General features: G+C 36.1%; 4 protein-coding genes and 1 non-coding gene across 5 annotated transcripts; 1 reads left to right on the top strand and 4 right to left on the bottom strand.

The window, feature by feature from the left end:
- Positions 1-3,025: 3,025 nt before the first annotated feature.
- On the bottom strand, positions 3,026-4,684 carry LOC132174632 (uncharacterized). The gene has a single exon (XM_059586262.1). The coding sequence runs from the start codon at positions 4,682-4,684 to the stop codon at positions 3,026-3,028; it is 1,659 nt and encodes a 552-aa protein (XP_059442245.1).
- Positions 4,685-8,663: 3,979 nt separating this feature from the next.
- LOC132176053 (high mobility group B protein 10) lies at positions 8,664-14,097 on the bottom strand. Its single transcript, XM_059588165.1, has 6 exons — positions 13,683-14,097; positions 12,096-12,174; positions 11,497-11,659; positions 11,329-11,406; positions 9,348-9,703; positions 8,664-8,991 (listed from the first exon to the last, which is right to left on the bottom strand). The coding sequence occupies exons 1-6, from the start codon at positions 13,919-13,921 to the stop codon at positions 8,902-8,904; spliced, it is 1,005 nt and encodes a 334-aa protein (XP_059444148.1). The 5' UTR covers positions 13,922-14,097; the 3' UTR covers positions 8,664-8,901.
- A 1,950-nt stretch (positions 14,098-16,047) lies between these two features.
- LOC132175426 (photosystem I reaction center subunit V, chloroplastic) lies at positions 16,048-16,819 on the bottom strand. The gene has a single exon (XM_059587375.1). It carries the CDS (start codon positions 16,726-16,728, stop codon positions 16,231-16,233), a length of 498 nt encoding a protein of 165 aa, XP_059443358.1. The 5' UTR covers positions 16,729-16,819; the 3' UTR covers positions 16,048-16,230.
- A 211-nt stretch (positions 16,820-17,030) lies between these two features.
- TRNAW-CCA (transfer RNA tryptophan (anticodon CCA)) lies at positions 17,031-17,102 on the top strand. Its single transcript has one exon. It is a non-coding gene; the product is annotated as a tRNA-Trp (tRNA).
- A 774-nt stretch (positions 17,103-17,876) lies between these two features.
- On the bottom strand, positions 17,877-23,802 carry LOC132174706 (uncharacterized WD repeat-containing protein C2A9.03-like). Its single transcript, XM_059586350.1, has 10 exons — positions 23,562-23,802; positions 21,739-21,901; positions 21,342-21,509; positions 21,128-21,214; positions 20,647-20,781; positions 20,412-20,522; positions 19,953-20,044; positions 19,763-19,868; positions 18,761-18,847; positions 17,877-18,653 (listed from the first exon to the last, which is right to left on the bottom strand). Exons 2-10 carry the CDS (start codon positions 21,877-21,879, stop codon positions 18,240-18,242), a joined length of 1,341 nt encoding a protein of 446 aa, XP_059442333.1. The 5' UTR covers positions 21,880-21,901; positions 23,562-23,802; the 3' UTR covers positions 17,877-18,239.
- Positions 23,803-24,207: the final 405 nt, after the last annotated feature.

The following is a 24,207-nucleotide window of genomic DNA, read 5'->3' as shown; positions in this document are numbered from 1 at the left end:
CAACATACATGGCAGCATTTTCTTATTTGTTAGGGGTCTTAATTTATTTGTTAATTGTAATAATTTATCTTCTAGTCTAGTGTGATAATAAGTCTACATTATCTTGTTTTTGCTTTCAGTAATATTAATAGATATAAAGTATTATTAGGGTCATCTTCTATAAATTAATGTAAATCCCTCTTACTTCAGCATTGGCAAAAAATAATCTCATTAACCTCATGTCGTGGGTACCATATATTGTCATGTGTCTGTAGTGAAGTACTTTCCATTCAGATTATGCAAGGAAAATAAAGACCAGATCGAGAAGGCAACATGATATTCACAGTAATTGTGCATTTGGATATCCAGTAAAAACAAATTCCTTGCCAAAACTCAAGCTATAGAAATTACGGTTTAGATTAATTAATTTCAATTTTTTCATGAAATCTAGAAAAAGAGTACTGAAATTAAATCATAATTATTGAAAATAAAATTACGTACATCACATGCATTGTTATGACAACTAATGTGGTGTGTTTTAAGTGAATATCGAAGAAATTTAATCATCATCATAATTACAGCGGTTGTTTTAGGTTTAGGAAATTGATTCCAGTCAGAGGAAACTTGGCCATGAGTTACAGAAAACTTGGTGTATAATTTATAATTACTACATTCTCCATCGTTGAAGGAAACTTGGCCAGGAGCTTTTTAGGTATATTTTTCTTGGCATTCTATATATATCCTAATCAAGAATTTTAATGGAAACATTAATTGTGATTAAAACAAATGAATTGAACTTTATCATGCTTTAATGATCATTATGGTGATGCCACCACCGCCAACTAATTAATGTGCATAAGCGATGGTCTAAACTGACTTCATGTCTTTCAAAACCCCTCTTAAAATTTCCTAAAACTCCTTTGTTTAGATTAAAAACGTAGACGACTCTATCATAGACAACATTTGGGTCGTTGCTAATATATACATTCATCAACGACGACCATAAAAAGTCGTTGCTGATAATTAAGTGCTTAACTATCAACAACGACTCAAAGTTTGATAGCTAATGACCAAATTTTTTGTAGTTATAGGAATTGAATCAGCCTAAGATCAGTTATAACAATGATAAATATGCACATGATAACAATCATTCTCATAAATTACATATATATAATCAACAATATTATACATAAATTAAGGTGATTCATCGAAAGCACCTCTCCTTTACTACTCCATAAAAGATCAGCCCGAAGATACAATGAATCCACAAACATGAAGCAGATTTTTTGCATTAAATAGGCAAGATTATAGCATAAAATAATCTAAATGGCATGCCTATATATATATGAATGAAGATCGATCTCCGAGTACGTACAAATTAACACAGAACTTGAATGACCGTGGAGGCCAGGGGTAGGCCGCTGTAGTGGTATTTGGGAGTTAAGAATATGGCGTGAGAAAGGTGTTAATGTACATAAAGTCAAAATGATTTGTTTAGAAAGTGTTGCTTTCATAAGAATCACGAGAATGTGTCCAGAAAACAGCTGAGCTATCCCTTTCCCACTAAGCTAACATTTAACGTCTACTGTGTACTGCCCCTCCCATGCCTCCCGTCTGTTTAAGAAATAACAATGTCAATTAATATCTAAGCTCTCTCTCTCTTTTCCCCACTCGTACGCGTAATATACTCAAATCTACACATATGCCGACGTGAAAATCACATGTCAGTTTAATAGACGGACATGTCAGTTTTCTTCTAACTCAACTTAGAATGTATGACTTGGTAATTCAATCTAGCCGCCTTTGTGACTGTGGTATGCCTCCAGCTTTGAATCTTTGATAATCTTGTTTGCTGACCTAGTCATATATATATATAACCTGAATGCTAAACGGGAAAAAGAATATACTAAATTAAGCAAACTGAGTCTTTTAATGTGTTTGTTTAGGGTGAGATAGCTGTACTTTCTTCTTATTGTTTAAGTATATAACGAAAGATATATATATAGTTCTTATTGCATGGACCCTTTCAAATGACCCACAAGTGGGTCTTCTTTGGGAGATACAAATTAAAGTTCCAAACCCCTAGCAAGTTGTATTGGAGGATTCTCATGTTTTTTCTAAAAGAAACAATTTTTTTTTATTTTTTTTTAACTGAAAAAGAAGTTCAAATCTAATTACGATCGAAAAGGAAAATGCTTTACCAAAAAGTTTTATTCTTGCAAGTTAAGTTACAGGATGAGGTTTCTCTGGGGTGGAGAAGAAGCCTCTTGACTTTTTAAATATTTTGTCCATTTTTCTCTATCCAATCAACATGGCTAAAAAGTCTTTTAGTTTTCTCCATCCCAGCAAAACGGCTTAAGCTGTTTGGACCTCCACTACTTAATTAGTGCTATTTTCTTGGCCTCAAATCTTCAGTAAACTAATCATCACCAAAAACACACGCAAATAAAATAAAATAAAATAAAAACTAAACCTCCACAACAGTTAGAATGCCTTTTGGCACTCAGAAATCCACATTATATTGAATCTAAAAAAATTGAGAGATGCACGTACAGAGCTAGAGAGCAGAAATTAAGAAAAGATGATCAATGATGAGAAGATTCAATTGGAAATAACGACCTAAAAGAACGAAATTAATGTAATGTAGCTTCTTTACAACTTCATCATCCTAAAGAAAGGCAGAAGGCCCTTTTGGATGTTTCAAAAAAAGCGAGGTAGCCCCCTCCTGGACCATCGTGCTTTACATGAAGAAAATAAGCATAAAACGACAAACTTTAAAGAGCTAACCCACCACAGAAAACAGAAAACATGAAAGAACCAAGAGGGTTCCTCACAAACTGTGTATTTTCGTCTAAAAAACAGAAGAAGATAAAAGAACAAACTGACATATCAGAAGCCAAAAATTGATCGAGCTACTGACCTCTCTGCTCTATTCCTAGCTAGATGGATCAAACACGGATATGGAACTTGAACTGACTAGCTAGCTAACTGATCATGATCCAAGTACTAACCATGGCTAGCTAGCTAGCTAGCAATAATGTTCAGGCTATGGATCATCGACGATACCTTCCTCCACCTCAACAGCCGGAAGCTCATTGAGATCAAAATCCATAACTACTCTTTGACCAGTCTGAGTGGCGGTGGCGGCAGCTACTTGTTGATGATCTTCTTCTTCTTCAGGAGACGTTACTTGATGAGGGCCGGTCCAGTGACACCTCTTGTGACCGCCAAGTGCCTGACCCGTTGGAAAGGTCTTGTCGCAAATCTTGCATTGGTGAGTGGCCGCTGCTTCATCCACTTGGGTAGTGGGGTTGGCAGAATGTCCACCACAATCCTCCGCAGCTGAGTCGTCTTCAGCTGATACACTACTACTCTGGATGTTCTTCATTTTGTTGTGGCTGGATTTGTGACCCCCAAGAGCTTGGTGAGTTGGGAAGGATTTATTGCAAAGGCAGCATGTGTACCTATAATTATTATTTGTATTCGTATTTGTATTGGGTATCACTGCAATCTGCTTCTGATGATCACCACCGTCTTTCAGTGCTTCCAACTCTACAAATTTAATCTTTCTCTTCTTCTTCCTCATCATCTTCATCTTCTTCCCCAATATTTCATTGTCCGAAACCAGCTCGCTGTTGTTAGACTTGATCAGTCTATGATCTAACTCTTCAAATATCTCTGCATTACTGTCAATATTGCTTTCATGGTAGTCTTCATCATCCTCCCATAATTTCCACTTGGTATTCAGTGGATTATGATCACTACTTTCTAGCACAGCCTTTCCTTTCTTTTTGGATAGATCTTCACGGATGCTTTCGGTATGATCGGCTTCAGCTTCAACAATCCTTAGCTGCTGCTGCTGCTTCTTCTTCTTCGAAGGTGAATTCCTAATTGGCTCATCACAGTCGTCATTAGATAGTCTTTTCTTTGGATTGCCATTAGACAGCGTCAGGAGTACTTCACAGACAACTTCTTCTATCTCCTCCTCCATACTCCGGGAAAGACCAGAACCCGAACCTGAATCTGAACCTGAACCTGAACCTGAACCGCTGGTGGACGAGGCGTTGCTTCTCCGGCCTCTCTTACCGGTGACCTTCCAGCCCAAGCCCAACAGAGAGGTTGGCAAAACAACCGCCGCAGCAGCAGAATCGATCTTATGCTGATGATGATCATCAGAGAGTGTGGAGGAGGATGAGCTTTCGTTGTTTTTGTCGGCGGTTGGAGGCGGCAGAATTCCTCTCCATGGCCTTCCAGGATGGGATCGCATGTGGCCAAACAAGGCCTTCATGGTGGGGAAATTCTTTCCGCAAACACAGCAAGTGGGTTCGCCGAGGATTGCGTTAATGGGTTTGGGTGGAGCAGGGGAAAGACGATGATCGGCGGCAGCGAGTGGGTTTTGATTGTTTTGAAGGAGTTCCTTGTTTCTGGCTTGGACATGCATTCTCATATGACCGCCGAGGGCTTTTCCAGAGGCAAAGCCTTTATCGCATATGTTGCAGATGCGAGGGAAGCAGTCTTTTGCGATTGCGATTGGGGTTGCGGCTGAAGGAGCTTCTTCTTCTTCTTCGGCAGCAGCAACAAACTCAGCCTTTGGAATCTTGAGCTTGATGCAAAGACTCCCGTTCCCCATGGTCGTCGGACCCATAACCCTTGGCCTCGAGCACTCCTCCCAACCATAAATCTGACTCTCCTGATTTTCCTCCATCAGCTCAAAGCTAATCATATGCAGAAGTACACCGGCCGGCAGCTGATTTCTCTCTCTAATACCTGATGATGAGCTCCTGAGACAGCAGAGGAAAGAGTGGTAGACCACAGAAAACCTAAAAGCAAAGACCGACTAGCTACACCGCAATCAATATAAAGACTCGGAACAAGAGTGGTAGCTTAGCTAACAAGACAACCGACTCTCTTTTTTCTTTTATTTATTCTTTTTATTTTTTTTATTTTTATTTTTTTTCCTTTTCCGGGGAGGATTGTTGTTGTTTTTCCTAGAAGACCTAGGTAAGGAAATCAGCTAGCTCTCCCAAATCCTACGTAGAAGATAATCAGATGTTGAGGGGAAAGTTCGTAGGAACTGGTAAACAAAGAAGAAGAAGAAGGAGAAGAAAAGAAGAGGAATTAAGAAGAGAGAAAGACTCGAGGGAAGGGAAGGGATCGGAAGGGTCCTTTTAACTGCTTCTTTGGAAAATTGACTGACACTTCCGCGTTCCTTGTCCCTTTGCCTCTTATTCCGTTCCTTCAGAATCTTCCAACTCCCATAAATATACCGAAACCCTTTTTATTTGAATGACACCACCAGTCCACCACCACCCCTTCTCTCTCTCTCTCTCTCTCTCTCTCTCTCTCTCACTCACTCACACCCGATTACCTTGGATTACTTAGTAGTAGGAGTATTTTACCAAATATACTTCTTTTCTTTTTTCTTTTTCTTTTTCAATTGTTGATTTTCTTTCCTTGGGAGCTACGTGATCAGGAGGAGACGAATATATATATATATATATATATATATATGGGAAACATATCTTCTTGTAATATTGCATTAATTAATTAATTAGCTCCATGATTTTCCAAAAATCTAAATTATTTTTCTTTCTTCAATTAATTTTAAAGAGAAATCTTTGATTGGGATTCTTTAAGGGTTGAATTGGAGAAAAATACGGAAGCCAAGCTCATCCCCTTTGGTTTTCAAACCCATGCTTATCGTCATCCCCATTCCCCTACTCCTAGCATGTACGTGTCATCATCATTCATCAATGTCGCTTTTAATTCTTTCTTCTCTATTTAATTTTCCCACCTTAATAAACATACATACATTCTAATTTCTAAGCATTAATAACATTTAATTAAATGCATATGCTCCCACATTCACCCGATTTTTTTAACTTGTTGAAGCTGACTTGTCATCTTATTAATTTGTCCCGTTTTACCCCTGAGTCCGAGGATACGTGCGATTTTTGGAAAATCTTTGATTAATTGGACAATTGTCTTGTAGTAGTAGTAGTGTATAGGCTATATAGCAAGCTCCATCAAGAATGATGGCCTTCAATTTCCATACTATGGAAATAAACTTTTAGATTCGGATCTTCTACAATTTTTTGCCTCCTGCAATCGATTTATAATTATAATACGTGCGTTTTCGATGACGGATACGAGCAAAGACATTTGTAGGATCGAGATCCCAATGGTTTACTCACACGCCCCCTAGCCCATCTACATTATGTTCAAAATGCATAAAGAACGAAATTGAACAATCAAAATTAAGAGACTGATTGTTAAAACTGTAAAGGTCATTGCAATGTACCAAAAAAAATTTAAAGTCCACTTAAGTGCTTAAACTTTAAGCAATCATGGGTAAGTGGGGAATACAAAGAGGTTGATATGTTTTAGAACTCGTAATCTAAAATTAATTAGATGAGTAACAACTGGGTTTCCACGTAATACTACTTTGATGTTGGTGGTCTATTTGCCAAAAACAAAAGAATATCCATGTAAGGGATATCGGTTGGAACTGACAAGTCAGCATTGTGAGACACAGTTATAGAATAAAAATGTAATTATATAAAAAATAATAAAATAAAAATTATACTTTAAATTAATTTTATTATAAAAAAAACAGGTACTCTAATTTTTCCCATATATATATATAGGCTACATTAATTTGAACTATATTATTGATAAATTTACTTGAACCGTTTTGATCTACAAGTAAATCTCACCAATAGATATATAAATGAGGCCCCATAAATATTGATAGGATGACAACTCCATCATAATTTACCCCCCATAAGAACTTTGATCTTCAGTGGGGAAATGATATCTAATATAAAAATAAAAATGATAATAACAAGTTAACAACCTCTGCTAATTAGGTTGTAGGAGTAATTCCATTTTATTTGCTTCTATATTATTAAACCATGATGCAATGCTGTTTCATTAGAATTAAAGGCCATCATAATTTCGGTTAGCTTATGATTAAAAAAAAAAAAAAAAAAAGGTTTATTACACAAGAATTTTCTTCAAAAAAAAAAAAAAAAAAAAGGAGAAGCTATACAAGACAGGTCAATTTACATGATGTAAATGTTGCCACGTGACACCATATTTAAATGAAGCAACATCACGTACACGAGTAGATGGAACAAAATTAACAAAATCTAAACCATTAAATAGACCATAGAAGACAAACAATAACTGGACTTATATATCAAGCTTGCTAGCTATAAAAATAAAATAATAATTAAAAAAAAAAAAAAAGAGCATGTCTATATCTGAATTGTTGCATGCTGCTTTAATTTAGAGCCTACCAATTTGGTATGCTCCTCCGATTACTGCTTTAATGGTGGTGAACCAAAAACAAAAAACAAAAGTTACCATAAGATTAAAAGAAATAATAATGTTGGAAATTAAGTAGCTAGCCCATATCCCCTGTAATCCCTTAATTTCCTTATTTGATTAAAAATAAAAAAAAATAAAAAGCTAGCCCTATTTTGTATTTACTAATAATGTTAAGGTGATGAATTTGTGATGGGTTACAGCTCAGCCACAATCTCTCCGGCTGTACCCGGGTTGGAAGGTTGGGAATGGAACCCAACTGCCTACCCAATTTGCCCATTTGGTATTCCACTTAAAACAACATTGATTTTGTCAACTTTGAATTAATGTACACAACAAATTTGTTATATCCATCATTCACCGACTATATGTAGGGAGCAGTCGTGTACTAGCTAGGACTCTATATATAACTAATTAAGAGGATAAGTTGCTCACTTAGATAATCATAAGTGGGTTTCTTCTCATTAGATAACGTCTTCTTATTCTATTCTTACTCTAGTAGAACTAGTATTGAATTATGATTCAATGGTAATTTTAAGAATTTTGGGAGGATAATTAGTTTTTGAAAACTAATTATGACAAACAAGGAGTCTACTTTTAAGGCCGGATAATATGGTTTTTTTTTTTTTAAAAAAAAAGGATAATAATAATATGCTGATAGTTATGTTTTGACTGCAAAAGAAAGAGGGTAGCGAGTGTCTCTTCTTCATTTGGGTCATATCGATAGCACAACTACATTTGAGGAGGAAGTGCCAAATGCGAATGGCAGTTAATGCTGGGAAAGAACTGCATCAAAGTTTATTTTGACGTAGCCTAGGAGGTAAAGTGTAATTCCCCGAACAATATACTAATAATTAAACCTACGCAGCCTTAATAATAAAACGGTTATTTTTTGAATGGTCAAAATTCATGCATTTAATTATTAGACTTAGAAAGTTAGAGATCCTTATACGTTACAAGACTGAAGCTCCGAAGGAAGAAGGTAATTTCCATTAAATAATATAGTTTATTGGTGGCCATCCAAGTACTCTTGGACAAAGACAAAACAATGCTGTGAAGTATGCAGACAGAATGACACCTTCCCAAAAGGCAAAAGGTTGTACAAACGGAACCTGCCTTTTGGGTCCACCAAATCCAAAGCTTATAGGCTATGAAGAATGATCATTACACCATGTTTGGCATATGCAAGGTGCCAGAGAGAGAGAGAGAGAGAGAGAGAGCTTTGCAGGATGTTACTTTCTTATATAAACTCTTGATTCTGTTCAGGTTTAGCTGCAAGCTTGCCCAACATGGGCAATACCTTCCACTGCGTATTTCAATCTTCTGATTCTAGTAGCATTCCAAAACTACGCAAATTGATGCAATTGTGTTCTATCAAAACAAGATCGAGAAATAAATATTTCTAGTTATGTTACAGATCATCTGCACCTTTAACCTCCCACAATCTTTGTGAGGGAAAAACTATGGGGTAGTCTTTGTAAAGAAAGATTGAGGCGGGAAAGGTAACAGATTAACAAACAACAACAGGAATAAAAGTTGAGAGGAAGCTGGTGTCCAAAGAAATGGTTGCCAAATTAACCTACAAAATGGAGACTAATGAGGTGTTGAATCATAGGAAGATTTATACTCCATCATTTCAGTCCTGTATCTCTCCTTGTCTATCAACCCTTTCTCCTGATAAACCTGCATAGACGGAACTAAATGTTGTAATAGATACTTCTGATAGAGATAAAAATCCACAAACTAGAAAATATATATTTTGCCAATCTCACTAATGGATCCCATATAAACCCTAAAACCCTATCACAAGACCATTAACAAAATTATCATGACTTGCTGCGATAAGAGCAAGCAATGTCCAGGTAAACTTCTTACAAATATGTTTTACAATCCTATAGACATGTCACAAATCCTTAACAATCTATCCAGCAAATCGGACACCAGTATAGCTATAAAAAAATTTAAAAAAAAATTTAGGAAAAAAAAAAAAAAGAGACTAGAGTTACCAAAGAAGGAAGAGGAAATAATGTATCATCTACCTGTTTTTCAGCTTCCGTGAGATTGCTCCAAAGAAGCCCAATCTTTTTGCTGATGGCTTTCTCTTGCCCATAGTACGAAGGCTTTAGCCTGGCATAATGCTCAGCAAAGAAGAAATTGTAACCACTTCTGTTTGATTTCGGCCGAGATGGATCACGTAATTCCAACCTGGATCTCTTTCGGTTCCGGCGAGTAGGCTTGTCCAAAGAATAAGAACCCTTTGAAACATGTTGAGGAATATGATACAGGACACCTTTCAGTTGATCAGTACCCAGGTTCACCGTAACCAGATATCCATTATCAAATTTTCCATCAATTGTTCCATTCACCACACAGCCAAGCGGCAGCATTGGAGTAGCTGCATATGTGACAGACAGCAAAGATCTTTATTGCAGCTATGCATGCTAACATACATCCAACCACTTGAAAAAATAAATTATATATGCATAAGGGTAAATGTATAAACTTTGAGAGCACGTTCATAAATTCCATACATAGCTTCCCTAATAAAATTCCCACTGTTGTTCATCTTTCTTATTTACAAGTTGAGGAGGTTACTGCAAAGGGATACTGTACAAGCTCCATCACTAATGATGGATGTCTGTACTCAACAACTAAACTTGAAGATGTGATAAAAAGAGAAATTCCACTTCTTAGCCTCTCAAAAATTCTCCAACGCAATTCTAAGAGTAGCAAATAAAAGGTAATCTACACAACGCTTAAGGTTCCAATGCAATCCAGACCGGTAGACATATCAAAACCAATCATAAATGGAGAGTCACTTGAACGTAAGCCATAAACCGGAAGCTTGAAAGCTCGTAAACCCACCCGTGGAACACGTCTAGTAGCACACACACAAATTGTACTTGTCACTACCTCTACAACTAGTGTTCAGAACTAAGTGAAATTACGCCCAACAACCCCAAACAAGAGGGAGGTGCATAGGTGTTTAAAATTTTCACAACCACAAACAATCACCAAAATTAACTAAAGTATAAAATAAATCAAGCACAACAATTTTGGTCACGAAATTGAAACATTTTGAAGAACTCTTCAAAAGTAAAACCACCAGGGCAACCAAACCCAAAAATGCATCTACTATAGAAAATCAAACTACAAACAATTTATACTTACAAAACATTTGTAATTAAACATTTGTCACTACCGCAATAGCTTCAAAACTCTTGCCAATTCTTCTATCAAGTCTCCTCTTTTAACAGGGAACTCTCATTGGTGTAGGTTTTTAGAAATTTGTATGATTTAAACACAGTCTAAGAGTGATATAAAATTGGGCGCATACGTGTAAAAGGTCTCTCTTAGCACACTGAATAATGGTCTCAATGTCATGAAAAAACGTGCACTATGAGGTTGATATAGACCCTGAGAAAACCCAATCTTTTGGTAAAAGTCAGTTACTAAAAAAAACAATGTTTGAAGGCGGCATTCCAACAGATAAATGTCTCATTCAAACAAAGCTAGGGTTTCACAACTTAAACGTTGTCAACGTTTGGACGAGGTCTAACCGTGGAATTGACAGACCAACACTAGGACTTCCAATTAATGCACTTGAATAGACTCGTTTCGACGTGAGTCTGACCATCCCACTAACCATGGAAACCTTCTTGTTGTGCTTTGAAGTATCCTGTTTGGACATGGTGCGACTGCCATACCGATCAGATGGTTCTAGAACAGAAATTTGATTTCATGTAAAGTGTCTCGTTCGGACATTCCCCAACTAAGGTACCGACTGAGCAGTTCTAACCATTAATTTGACCAAGTTCTGTATTCCAATTAAAGGTCCCAATCTAACTAACAGCCTTAGACGTACCCCAAACTTAATTTTGAAATTAGCCAACATAAAACCTAACACTAATAAATTAAAGATGTTATCTGGAAACCTTTGGAAGACAAATATGAATATTAGTGATATATTTAGAACCAATGCAATAAAGCCAAACACCACCAATTGATAGCTATACTTACCCTGACCTGACAATTCGTTTCTAGTGGCACCTTCCTCAAGTGTGGCTGACCCATTGACAAGCTTTCTGTTTGCAGGAACTGCAAGAATAGAAAATAGAAATAATTACCTACCCCACAGGAAAAACTTGAAAGAACTTAACTTGGATAAACAAGAGTCATGCCTATTACCAGGCATTGAGACTGAAGGACCTTGCTTGTGGAAGTAATAGACCTGCTCAAAGTGATAAAGCAATGATAGATAATTCTTGCGTAAGACAAATGATGCACTCGTAATTGTCGTGGGGAAATTGAAGGCCACAATTACTTCTTTCCATTTACGTTCTCTAATAACCTGTAACAAGTTTAAGAGGAAATTAAAAGAACTAGAACAAAGAAAAAAAATCTTGAAATATTTGAAATATCCTCAATAACAATAAACTATGAGTGGACAAAATCGGACCCATTCAAAAACCTGTATGCTAACTTAGAACTTTACTGAGACAACTTAAAGTTCAAAGTTCAAAGTCATCACATTCAGCTATACTCATAGCCTCATTCATCTCTCAAAAAATATTTTTACAAGAAAAAGGAAAATCGAAAAACAAAGTCAGTGCAGGTCACATGAGAAGAAAACCACACCTGACAGTATTCTTTAATCGAACCTATGGAATATTGGGGTTGTGAATAATGAACATTTTTGTGACAGTAGGTTTTGCCTCGGACTTAATCACTTAATATACTGCACACAGAATCTAATTACACAGGGAAAAGGAAAAAAGTAACCATACCTTTTCAACGCCACCTCGAGATGTGACTTCTACAAAAAGGCGATGTAGATCTATTATCCTTTTTGCTATAGTAGGGACCCTATAGAAACAAAGAGCATAAAAGAACACCAATCACTTTCCCATCCATTTTTCATATTTTCTACACTACATCGTATTCCATGAAAATTAGGCAAGCATACGGAAAGGATTCGGGTTAAGCAGCTAGAAGGTAGGGAGAGATTTATAATACATATGCAATATCATCACAAAGAGTATGATGAAACCAATAAGCATACAGAATATTTAATTATGTTCATCAGTAGACAAATCTATCTTGGAACAGTAAGAGTTTCACGACTAAACCCAATTTATCTCTAAAAGCCCATTGGAGGACTTCCTTTACTTCATTTAAAGGGACAAAGGTCGAAGCATCCTTCACTAATCACCTACTTAAAAGGTGAAGATTTTGTCTCTAGTAACTTCTAACATATTGTGGATTCACATGTTGCAAACCATGACACCCTTCTGGATTCCCATCCTTTCTTCTCTTATATATAGCTTTCTTCAAGGAAAAATTACAAGACCCATGCTCCACCATTTCTTGAACAGTTGTACATAATTTTTCCTGATTTATGCCCAAAGAATAACACCAAGAAGCTGTAGTTAGATATTAAAAACAAAAATCTTGAATTAGAGAGTGGATTTGCTCATCTACCATTAGATGATAACTCAGGGCCAACATATATATTAGCACGACATGGCATGAATTTTACAAGACTAGCGTTTCTATACCACTTGAGAAATGCTAGACATTATAATTCTATCCAACATTCTTCTAACAATGCTAATGTGGCAGTCCCAACCAACCATTAGTCTTTTTTATTATTATTTAACAAGGATTGTATCTAGCATTTATCATATCAATTTTAATCATGATTTCAACTCATCTAAGAAAAAGAGAATAAGCAATTGGAAACCATTAACTTTAATTACCACCAAGGTCCTAATTTTCTAACCAATGTCAAAATTACAATTGATGTACCCAAGATGCGGATACATTCATTATGCATTAAATTTACAAAGTCCTTTACCAATTCCTTGAGTTAAATCCCAATAATTTGAAAAACACAATTTCTTCCTGATTTGTGATGCTTCTCCAATCACAATCTTGAATTGGAGACAGGGGGAAGGGCAAGGTAATTTTGGTCACTGAAGAACTGGAAAGTTTTAATACAGTAAGATTGTTATCATATGCCCTAATGAAATGGTGCTTATTCGAACACAAATTTTGATATGTTAAGACAGAGGAGGCCAACATTCTTTTGGTATCTAATTCACTTGAAAACGTTAAGATGTTATATCCTATACATACTTCACTTCAACATATACAAATAGAGAATCGTAACATGATAAGAGGGAAGATAAGGTTACACTGTGAGCGTAAAAATTTTGTCATAAAATTGAAACTACACAGCAAAAGCACCGGAACCTTAGCTCACTAACTGACCCAGATAAGAAAAACAACCATAAATGAAAACCCATCTGAGGAAAGAAAAAACAAAACAAGAGAAGAACAAAAATCAAGGGTATACAGAGAAACACACTTACATGAATTTGGTTCCGAAGGAATTGTGAAAAGCCTTGAGTTTTTCCCAGAAAATGTCGGAACTTTGAGCGACTTCCTCATAGGACGCAGTGGCTGAAGGATAAGATCTTTTGGTGGTAACTGGTTGCCCATTTGCGGTCCCGGTGCTAAGCTGTTGTTGCTGAGCTGAAATAGCCGAAGGGTTTTGGTTAATTGTTGTTGTTGCTGGGTCCTCGGACAGATGGTGATAGTGGGTAGACATTTTTTAGGTCTGAAGGGAGGTAAAAGAAGCTCTAAAGATTCTCCAAACCTATTCCTACCTGAAGATACCAGCAACTTATCAAAAGTAAGCAAAACGTCCTTTCTCTGCTTAATATTAATAAATAGCAGAGAGACTTGTTACTTAAGATTATTCCGAGGATCTGAATTTTGATTAGATTTTGTCTTTGTCGTTGTTGGTTGTTTTTGCTGCTGTTGGGGCTTAATATAAGAGGAAGACCAGATTGGGTTATTAGGGTAAAAAACTAAGCAAGATTGCGACTTTCATATTGTGCTAATTTTGTATTTCTATTTATTCTAAAGTAAATTGAATAAATAATTATTATTTTTTGTGATTAATTGAATAAATAATTATGAATCATGAGGACTGAGGACTGAGGAGGGCCCATTCCAGTCTGGGGAAGAGGATTAAAAATGGAAAAGAGAAAACCCAAAAAACACACACAAAAAAAAAAACCCAACAAATATGAAGTGAGCTTTCTTTTAAATTGGGTAAGAGGAACTTTCTTCTGTTGAGTTTGGTCTATTAAAAATGATATATCTCTTGAGCATGAAAAATACATACTTTTTTAATAGTATAGATAAAGTTTAAAAATAATATATTAAAAGCATGTGCTTCTTGCATTCAAAGAGGCACGTGACATTTTTATAAACCGGGTTTAAAGGATTTTGAAAAAAAATTTGTCTAACAAATATTATAATACTGAAAGAGTAAAGCTAAATACTGCATTTTCATCTCACTCCAATCACACTAGGCTAATATTACAATGTCCATCAACTATTGTTGTCGTTGATAGGCACGACCACATTAACTCAGTGGGATGAGAGTGAGATAGAAGTGTAGTATTAAGTATTACTATTCCAAAACATATTAGACTAATGCCATAAACAACATTTTTATCCTACAATTATCACATAATGTTGATGTGATAATTAGAATCACTTCTTGGAGTATAAAATGGTATTTAAGTCAATTTAGCGTTAAAAAGGCATATTTTGGACATTTTAAGTCACAATTTTTCATGTAATAGTCATGGGCTTTATTTTCTATTTATTTTAGTGTAAACAGGAAATAGAGGAGGTTCTTTGCACCTAAATGATAGTTAAATGTCACAGTTGGTAGTTTGAGGATAAGTGCAAAATGAGTGTTACCAATTGTAAGTGCTCATTTCAAAAATTTCATTACCTTAGAGAATTAGCAACATACTCTCTAAATCTCATTCCCTTCTTAAAAAAAAAATGCCCAATACAACAAACTCTCTTTAGGTTCCTAAACAAAGGGTTATCCAAGGAAACCAAAAGTATTATCCTAAGCAAAAGTACTTTTGCTTCACTTATCACTATTTTATTCAAAAAAATACTTTATCTTTTCTTTCTTTCCTCTCACTTTCTCATAACATTTATTTGAAATAATATCTAAATGACTTTCTCTTTCCTCCCTATTAACCTTAACATTTATTTTAAAAACTATTTAAATTGTATAAGAACATGATAAGGAAAATTACTGTAAAGTTTATTTGAATACGAAAGTAAAAAGTTGTTTGGTTATTTAAGTTTAAGAAAAATCTAAGAAAAGCTATGGCTAGTGCTCTTAATTAGTACATATCAAAGTGTAGAGAAAATGAGCAAATTCATATTAATGTTATTTAACAGACCATTATATGACTAAAAAATGAAATCACGTAGTAATAAAAATCAGTCTTCAAATCAATAAAAGGGCTCGTTAAAGAATGATCCAAATGTTAATTTTCACTTTTCTTTTTTTTTTTTAATTTTATAGAAAAAATTTCACTTTCATGTAAATTGTAATGGACAAGTCTCTAAATTAATAGCATTTATCCTGTTTTGTATGTGCGCCGCGGGTCGACCCGTAAAGCTATCCAAAAGCAAAGAGGGACACTGGCCCGCATCAAATTAAGCTAATAAGCTACAAGACGGGAGACGGAGATGATTGTTGGTGCTCGTAAGAAATAAAGAAAGAAAAGCATACTCTGGTTCTCTCTCTCTTTCTCTCTCTCTCTCTCTCTCTGTGCGAGTGTTGTTTTCTTCAGAGGGAAGATTAATGGAGATTGTGAAATTTTCCAAGATGAGACGGAAGAGAGCAGAATATAAATTAAGAAAGCACAACCCTCGATCTGCCACTTGACTTTTTCATGCAAACCCATGATGAATCAAACAAGGAAATTAAATGAAACTAAAGACAAAAATAAAGAGAAGAAATTAAACTCCGATACCCCCAGCCCCAGGCTAAAAATAAACTATACATATTACAAAGTTACAGGGAAAATAAAATCAGTCGAAGAACTTGGGATCATAGCCGTTGCTGGAAGTGGCCAAGATGTAGTAAGCGACGATGTGGCCGATGGAACCCCAAGCAAGGACGTCAACGATGTTGAACCCAACTGGGTCGTTTGATTTGAGGAGGCTAACGTACTCCTTGGCACGAGTATCACCGGCCTCGAAGTGGGTCAGCCCGTTCTGCTCAGGCACCTGCTTCGCCACGTTCTCCCTCTGGAAGTTGAAGAACACGAACCTCCCCAAGAACAGGGATAGCCCTGTGCTCAGGCTTATCACCAGCGCTGGGTTCAGAGCCTCTGCCTTCACAATACTACTCATCCTTCTTTTGGGGGTGGTGGCGCTCAGCTTGGTGGTGGCGCTCAGCTTGGTGAGGGGCCTGAGGCCTTGGAAGGAGATGTTGGAAGGAGTGATGATGTGGCTCAAGCCACCACCCCTCTGGATGGTGGGTGAGAAGGCTGGGGTGGAGTACAGAGTGGAGGAGGAGGATGCCATTGCTTAATTAGGAGGACGCTAGCTAGCTAGGTCTCAACTCGATCTGTAGATTATGATATATGTGTTGGAGCAGAAGATGAGTTTGAGGCCTTAAAGATCATATACTCCACTCCACCAGATCAAAATGGAAGCGATTGTGCGGATGGGAATCATGCAAGAGAAGATTTTGAAGATGACTTGGCTTTTGTCCATTGGTCACTTCTGGATTAGAGATTTTTCGTTACGAATATGTGAACCACAGGGACTTATTTTTGTGTAGGACAGAATCCATTACATGTTTAATGGTACACTTACTCTACATCGGATCCGTGGCGCAATGGTAGCGCGTCTGACTCCAGATCAGAAGGTTGCGTGTTCGATTCACGTCGGGTTCAATTTTTCAACAGACCGATATTTTATTTTATTTTGGGCAGCTGGGCCGAGTTTGATGCAACTTTCAAGCCCATTGAATACTAAATTTTTAATTTTATAACTACACATTTCCCATTAACTAAGCAAAAACGATTCTAACCACTCTTAAGATTATATGGTGTATGATCAGTACATTTTTATTCTGTTTATTTGCAATCCGAACAATTTACCTTTAATTTTAAATAAATATTCCATGTGTCTTAGGCCACTTAAGGGTTAATAAGAAGAAAATGACTTAAAAATCTAGTCTTACTACATGTATAACTTCTAGCTAGAAGATTCAATCTCATCGTTCATCATTGAAGCTTGCTTCTTTCCCTTGGCAACTGTATTACCGCCAATGTTCTCCTTGTATCATCCTTTCTCTTGACATCATTCAAACAATTTTCATCAATAACTGATAAAGAGTTATGGTGAAGAAATTCTCTTTCAAAGATCTTACAAACTTTGGCCATAACTACGATGAAACAAAAAGATCAATTGAAGAGAAACAATTTCAATACAAACTCATTAACCACAACATAATAACTTATCAAAACATAATGAATATTGTCAAAACTACTTGCATGTTTTGAGAAAGGGTTTCTCTTGGAGCTTATCATGCAGTTTGCAGCCGAGTATTCAACACCGTCAATGTTGTTTCTAAAAGGTTTTACTACACTAAAAATGTGTATGCCTCCCATGGAATAGACTTATTACGATTCAAGATTGCAGAAGAAACTCCAACATTGGGAAGAGAAAGAAAACAGCTGTGATCATTGATAAGTTCCACCAAACATGTTCTCATAAAAGTGAAAATTTTCTAAGATACACCAAGGATAGCAACCAGCCATCTAACCCTACAAACACACTGGTTCTCTTTCTTTTCCCTTGTTGGCACAAGCATTGCCTTTTCCAGCCTTCTGTACACCCCCTCCTTTTTAAACACTTCATTATAAATCCACAGTTACAACAAAATAGAACAATTTGCTACAATTGCACAACATACCAAATGTACAACTAAATCCTCTCCAACTGCATCATATATAGTACTAGTTTTTTCCATTGCCCCCAACCAATCAGCGGCACCGACACACTTATTTGTTGGTTTCACATTCGACTCAAATTAGAGAATCAAGGTATGAGTAGTTTCGGCACCTGCCATAATCAAGGAGACTACCATATGTACGATCCCACACTCCGATAAAAAGAGACTCTGTGTCCGGACTGAATGATATGCCGGATATCTCTCCAAAGAAATCAATCTCTTGTTCCTTCTCATACCCATTTTTTACATCATACACATGCACGAAGTCAGCAGGCTCTGCCATTGCCATATACTGACCATCAGAAGTATAGCGGATCGACCGAATAGCTCCAAGGTTTCCCTTCAGAACAGCAACCGACTTGGATAGATTTCGGACATCCCAAACCCGGCAAGTTTTGTCCTGGTTTCCAGTAGCAAAAGTGATACCATCAGGGTGCCATGCTGATGCAAAAGAGAAATCTAAGTGCCCACACAAGGTCGTCACTGTCTGCAAGGATCAAAAAAAAAAAAAAAAAAATTAGACATGCTTGGAGCTATTTAAGTGCCAGATAGATAATCACCAATTTAGGCGATAGAATTAAAAGCAAAGAGTACCTTTCCAGTTTGGGAGTCCACCATCATACCTTCTGGGTTGTCTCCCACAATTATAAGGAGTTTACCATCAGGACTTAGAGAAGTATGCTGCAAATTAGCCAAGAAAAGCATGTCACAACAATCTGGTGCATCCACTTGTTAACGGTAATGTGAACTACCATAGTTCGCAATTTAGCCATAATCTAAGAAACATCAAGGTGCAATCTATTGCCCAATAATGCCACTACCATAGATACACTTATGACCCACGTAAACCTCGGCACACATTCCAACCCATAGTTTTGGAACATAAAAGATAGGAGATATAAATGCATATTAAACCAAAACTATCGCAAACATGGCCCACAGAGTCGGTCATCATTTTACATAATATCCTCTGATCTGACAAAATTGCTATAAGTATAGAAGCATAGCCAAATAACTACCAAGTGATTGTGTAATAACATAAAACGGCCCAGCAAACAAGATGATGTGACATGACCATCAATTGATCCTTGGCAAAATCTTCTCATTATTGTATAAGTCACACCATTGCAGGCAAGACAGATATCCAACAGAGATGAAGATGAAGATCACATCATCACCCAAACAACTGTCACTTTAATGCCTAAGCAAAGTGAAGGTAACAGTCAACTCCCTGTAGAACGCAGTAATTTGTGCAGCTAAACGCTACAAAACTTTACAAACCACAACACCCATCCATTAATTGGAAAAACCACGGCAGTAAAAACCTTTTTTTTAACAACTAAAACTTTATTAGTACGTATCTAAATCTATGACCCGAATAGTATACTGAATTAGTGGGTTCAATCTGTAAGCAAGAGTATCATGAGCATTATTTGAAGTGGAATTATCCCAATAAAAGACCATATGCATGTCATCCCCCCCTGACATGAAGCATATAACAACCAGTAACAGTGCCAACCATGCATTTACGACCAAGAATTACTAACTGTCCAATTATTAATCTAAATAACTAGAAAAACAATCCAAGGGGCTCACATTCACTGGCCAAGGAAATCGGAAGTGCTTAGTAAGCTGAAATTTCTCCATATCAAAGTCTCTAACTCCACAGTCATTATTTGAAGCCGTGAAGTGAACTGCACCACTGAAAATTAAAAGAGAAAAGTTTAATTAGAATAGTTATTGGAAGTTTGTGGATCCACCACCAAGATAAGGGGAAAATAAATACCTGGAACTGACATAGATCTCAACAGCATTGGTGATGGCATTATCCTCATAAGTCGTCCTGGAACAAAAACTAACACCAGGCCGATCTAGATGCTGCCAAACAGTAAAAAATATTAAGAGAACAAACATTTAGCCCTGATGTTTTACAACTGTTCATAATGCAAACTAATAACTCTTAAAGGGATACAGATAGTGGCTGGATGACAGTGGTTATCAAAAGACTAGCAAGCAACCTTAGTTAATTTTCAAATCTTAGAAGTTTTCTTTATCTTGTATCAGCATTCTCTCAGTAGAGCTTGATTGCAAGGATACTCAAAAGAATGCATAAAAATTGATACTGCACAAGTGACAAGCAAAAAACAAGTACATGCTGTCAACATGTACATAAGTGGACATCCGACTGCAGCGTCAATGAGAAGAAATTGAATAAATGCAACTATAGAAAAGCTAAGCAACTTACCTTGCAAATAAGTTCTCCTTGGAACCCTCCAGCAACAAGCAACTTATCTTTTACAGCAAGAGTACTCACTTGAGTCTGAGTAAATCCCTCCAACAGACTCCCAGGATGTTTCTGTATGAGAAAATAGATGTATTGAATTCATGGGAGAAATCATAATTCTACATCTAAAGAAGACATCAAAGACATAAATCCAAGGTTGTTTGTCAAACCAAAATCTCTTGCCCCAAACACCCACCTCTGATGGTGCAACATGCCCTGAGACATTGAGAACTTCAGATTTGCTGCAGGTTAAGGAGGACCAATGGATGACAGAAAAATGAGACATAAGGTAGACATCATGATTTGAGGTAGCCCAAACCAAGTTCCTCAACTGCATCACCAAACAAAAAAAGTGTAGGTCAGTCAATCACACCCCAAGTCCTATTTTTCAGGAAGTGCCACGCCTAAGTGTGTTAAGTGCCGTATCCATGTCTGGTGTGCATGTCAGCAAAGCAATTCAACTAATCGATTTTAGTAAGTACATCTGATAAAGAGTTGTTACTCAAAGGGGCATGATGAGATCAATTTATCTGAGCCAATTACACAAATAAGCAGATCAATGAGGTGAAGCAAAACATTTTCATGACAACCAACCTGGGAAAAGGAATCAACAAATTCAGAAGGAGGGGAGGGGGGGAGAACCTACAGGTTATTACAATAACTTTCATTCACCTAACCTGAAAATGAAGAATGGTTGACTTCACAGATCTCGAATTCCGTCTGAACTCGTAGTATGTGCCTCCTTTCTTGGTAACTTTGCAATCCTGTTTATGATGGATTTAAATAAATTTTTTTTTTTTTAAAAAAAGGGTAATTGTATCAATTGATTCGGTTAATCACAATTGTCAACAGTCATATATATATGAAAAATGTAAGAATAGTAACTTTTACCTTTCCTGAGCCCTCTCCAGAATGAGGGATGTTTTCATAATTCTTGTATTGTTCTAGCCTAGTTTGCCGATATTTCTCTCTAGTGATGCTAAGCCTATTCCAAGGGATCCCCTGGATGTCTTTTCCTTTCCTAGCTTGAGCAGCAGTAGTATCGGCTACCTTAATATTCTGCACCAGAGCCAGAAGTGATTCTTTGTACATGCCTAGGTAAAGTGTAGACATTTCAAAACAACCTTTCTCCCAAAAAAAAAATTACACTAGCATAAAATACGATGAAAATTTCTTCTTTTGTCTAAATAATACATATATATACACACCACAGAGATGCACATTCCACACCTATTCCGTGTGTGTGTGTGTGTGTAATCTTGTCAAACATTTGAGTAGAAAAACAAACCGAGTGGTCATATTCATCAGCATCAGAATCTGAACCAGCCATTTCTCTACCACGAAACTCATCATCCATGTCGTCATCAACATCTTCCATTTCATATTCATCCGCCATGTATTCGGCATCGTCTGCTTGGTATTGGGACATATTCTCTCTAAAAATTCCACACCTATTTCAAGACAAATTCAAGACAAGCATTAAAGCATCAGCAAAAGACAACAAGATCATACCTCAGCCCAAATTGTGTAGCAATAGATGGTGAAATCTAATAACAATGCTACAACACTACATGCTTAAAATGCTTTTAAGTATTGCATTTATTAACTATTTATTAACTGATATTGATCATCATATAACCACTGTCAAGGATAATTGAAAAATTACAATGTCTTGGAGTATATTCAGTAAATAAGCCAACTCATCCATGACATTTCTGTTACCCAATTTTTGCAACCAGATTAGTCTACCACAAAATACATTCACAAAAAATCACTTGCTCAATGAACCAAGTAGTCATGCCATTGCTGATAAAAATTGGTAAGATCATCATAAATTTCTCCACTAATAAAGTCAGCAAACATTTATCTAAAATAGTGATAATAAAGCCTTAATTGCAATTTATTAGTTGACATGATCTGCAAAATACATTCACAAAAAATCACTTACTCAACGAACCAAGTAGTCATGCCATTGCTGATAAAAATTGGTAAGATCATCATAAATTTCTCCACTAATAAAGTCAGCCAACATTTATCTAAAATAGTGATAATAAAGCCTTAATTGCAATTTATTAGTTGACATGATCTGCAAAATACATTCACAAAAAATCACTTACTCAACGAACCAAGTAGTCATGCCATTGCTGATAAAAATTGGTAAGATCATCATAAATTTCTCCACTAATAAAGTCAGCAAACATTTATCTAAAATAGTGATAATAAAACCTTAATTGCAATTTATTAATTGACATGATCTGCAAAATGGTATCCACTAAAACCATAGAACATGCGGCAATACTATTCAAGCCTTGTACGGGCCGTAATTATTGTGAACCGTTGTCACAACACAAACAGCAAACAAATGTAACGTGAAAATTCATATAGCGAAAAAGATACCACGATTTAAGCACAACAGCTATTCATTTTTACTTTTCCCCCGCTATCTGCTTCAAAAATGCATGCCATTCTTAGTATAAACCGGTATATTGGGAAAAAAGGGGTGGAATCCATACCATCAAAGGAGCTTATACAGCAAAATAACTTGCATATCCTAATCATTTCTTATGCTATTGCGAATCCAATTGTGATATTTCAATCATTCAGGATACAAAAATTTCAATAGCAAAAACAACAATAAGTGATGTCTTAAAATGACCACGAGGGCATAAATCTAACTCTGCCCATTTACATACCCCCAATGAATCAAAGGGCTTAGCTAAATAAAGAATGTGACTTTCAACAAAATGTCAGAAAAAAATTGCACATAAGACATGCAAAAAATCCTGATTCTCAATACAAAATACACCCCCCAAATAAAAAACCTAATCTACATAAAAATCATAAGTCAAATCAGAGAGAGCGAACATAGCAAATCGAAGACAACAATTTACAGGAAGAAAAAAAAAAAGACCCAAAACCCGGATTCAGAAAGTGTGAACAACACACGGATCAATTTTCATCAACAGCTTTAAATCAGGCTAAAAAAATCATTAAAACAAATAAAGAGGCAGAGATCAAAAAAGCAAAACCCTAGCTAGGATCGTAACCAGGTCCTAAATATATTACAATTAAGTAAATAATCCAAAAATAAAATATAGAAATGAAACTCACCTTTTTGTGCGATTAAAGCTGGGCGGAAGTGTTTCGATCTGGAAATTCCAAAATTAGAAAATGAAAAGCATCGTCGGCGAAATCATTCGATTAAATGATAGCTGACAAAATCTTTTTTGTTTTTAATTTAGTTTTTATGTCGAAAATTAAAATGATTTTTTTGGGGGTTATTGGATCGCGAGAACGATAGAGAGAGAGAGAGGGTAGTAGCTTTTTTTTCTTCGCTTTATCTCTATCTATCCACTGGTTTTGGGAATGTGGAAGGCAACGAAAGGGACAGTTTGGGGTAATTTTTAATGGGTCCCAACAGTTTTAGTTCGGAGTGCCCTTCGCCCTCTTATTTTACGGATTAAATGTGTGATTTTAAATTAAATTATTTAAAAAGTTGTAATTAATTAATTAATTTTTTTTTTTTTTTAAAAAAAAAAATCACAGTATTTTCAATTCACTATAATAGTGTGCTTAGTTAAGAATACCTGATTTTAAAAGTTAAATTTCAATTTTATCATACACTTAATTGTATTTTCAAATCACTATTTTTAAATCGCAAGTTTCATAGTGCGTTTGACACTGCAATTTTGCAAATTAAACATGTGATTTTAAACAATTCACATAAAATGTAAATTTAAAAATATAGAGAAAAATC

Source organism: Corylus avellana, chromosome ca3 (genome assembly GCF_901000735.1).
Source record: "Corylus avellana chromosome ca3, CavTom2PMs-1.0".
In the NCBI taxonomy this organism is placed as follows: domain Eukaryota; kingdom Viridiplantae; phylum Streptophyta; class Magnoliopsida; order Fagales; family Betulaceae; genus Corylus; species Corylus avellana.
This window is presented reverse-complemented; position numbering and strand designations above follow the sequence as displayed.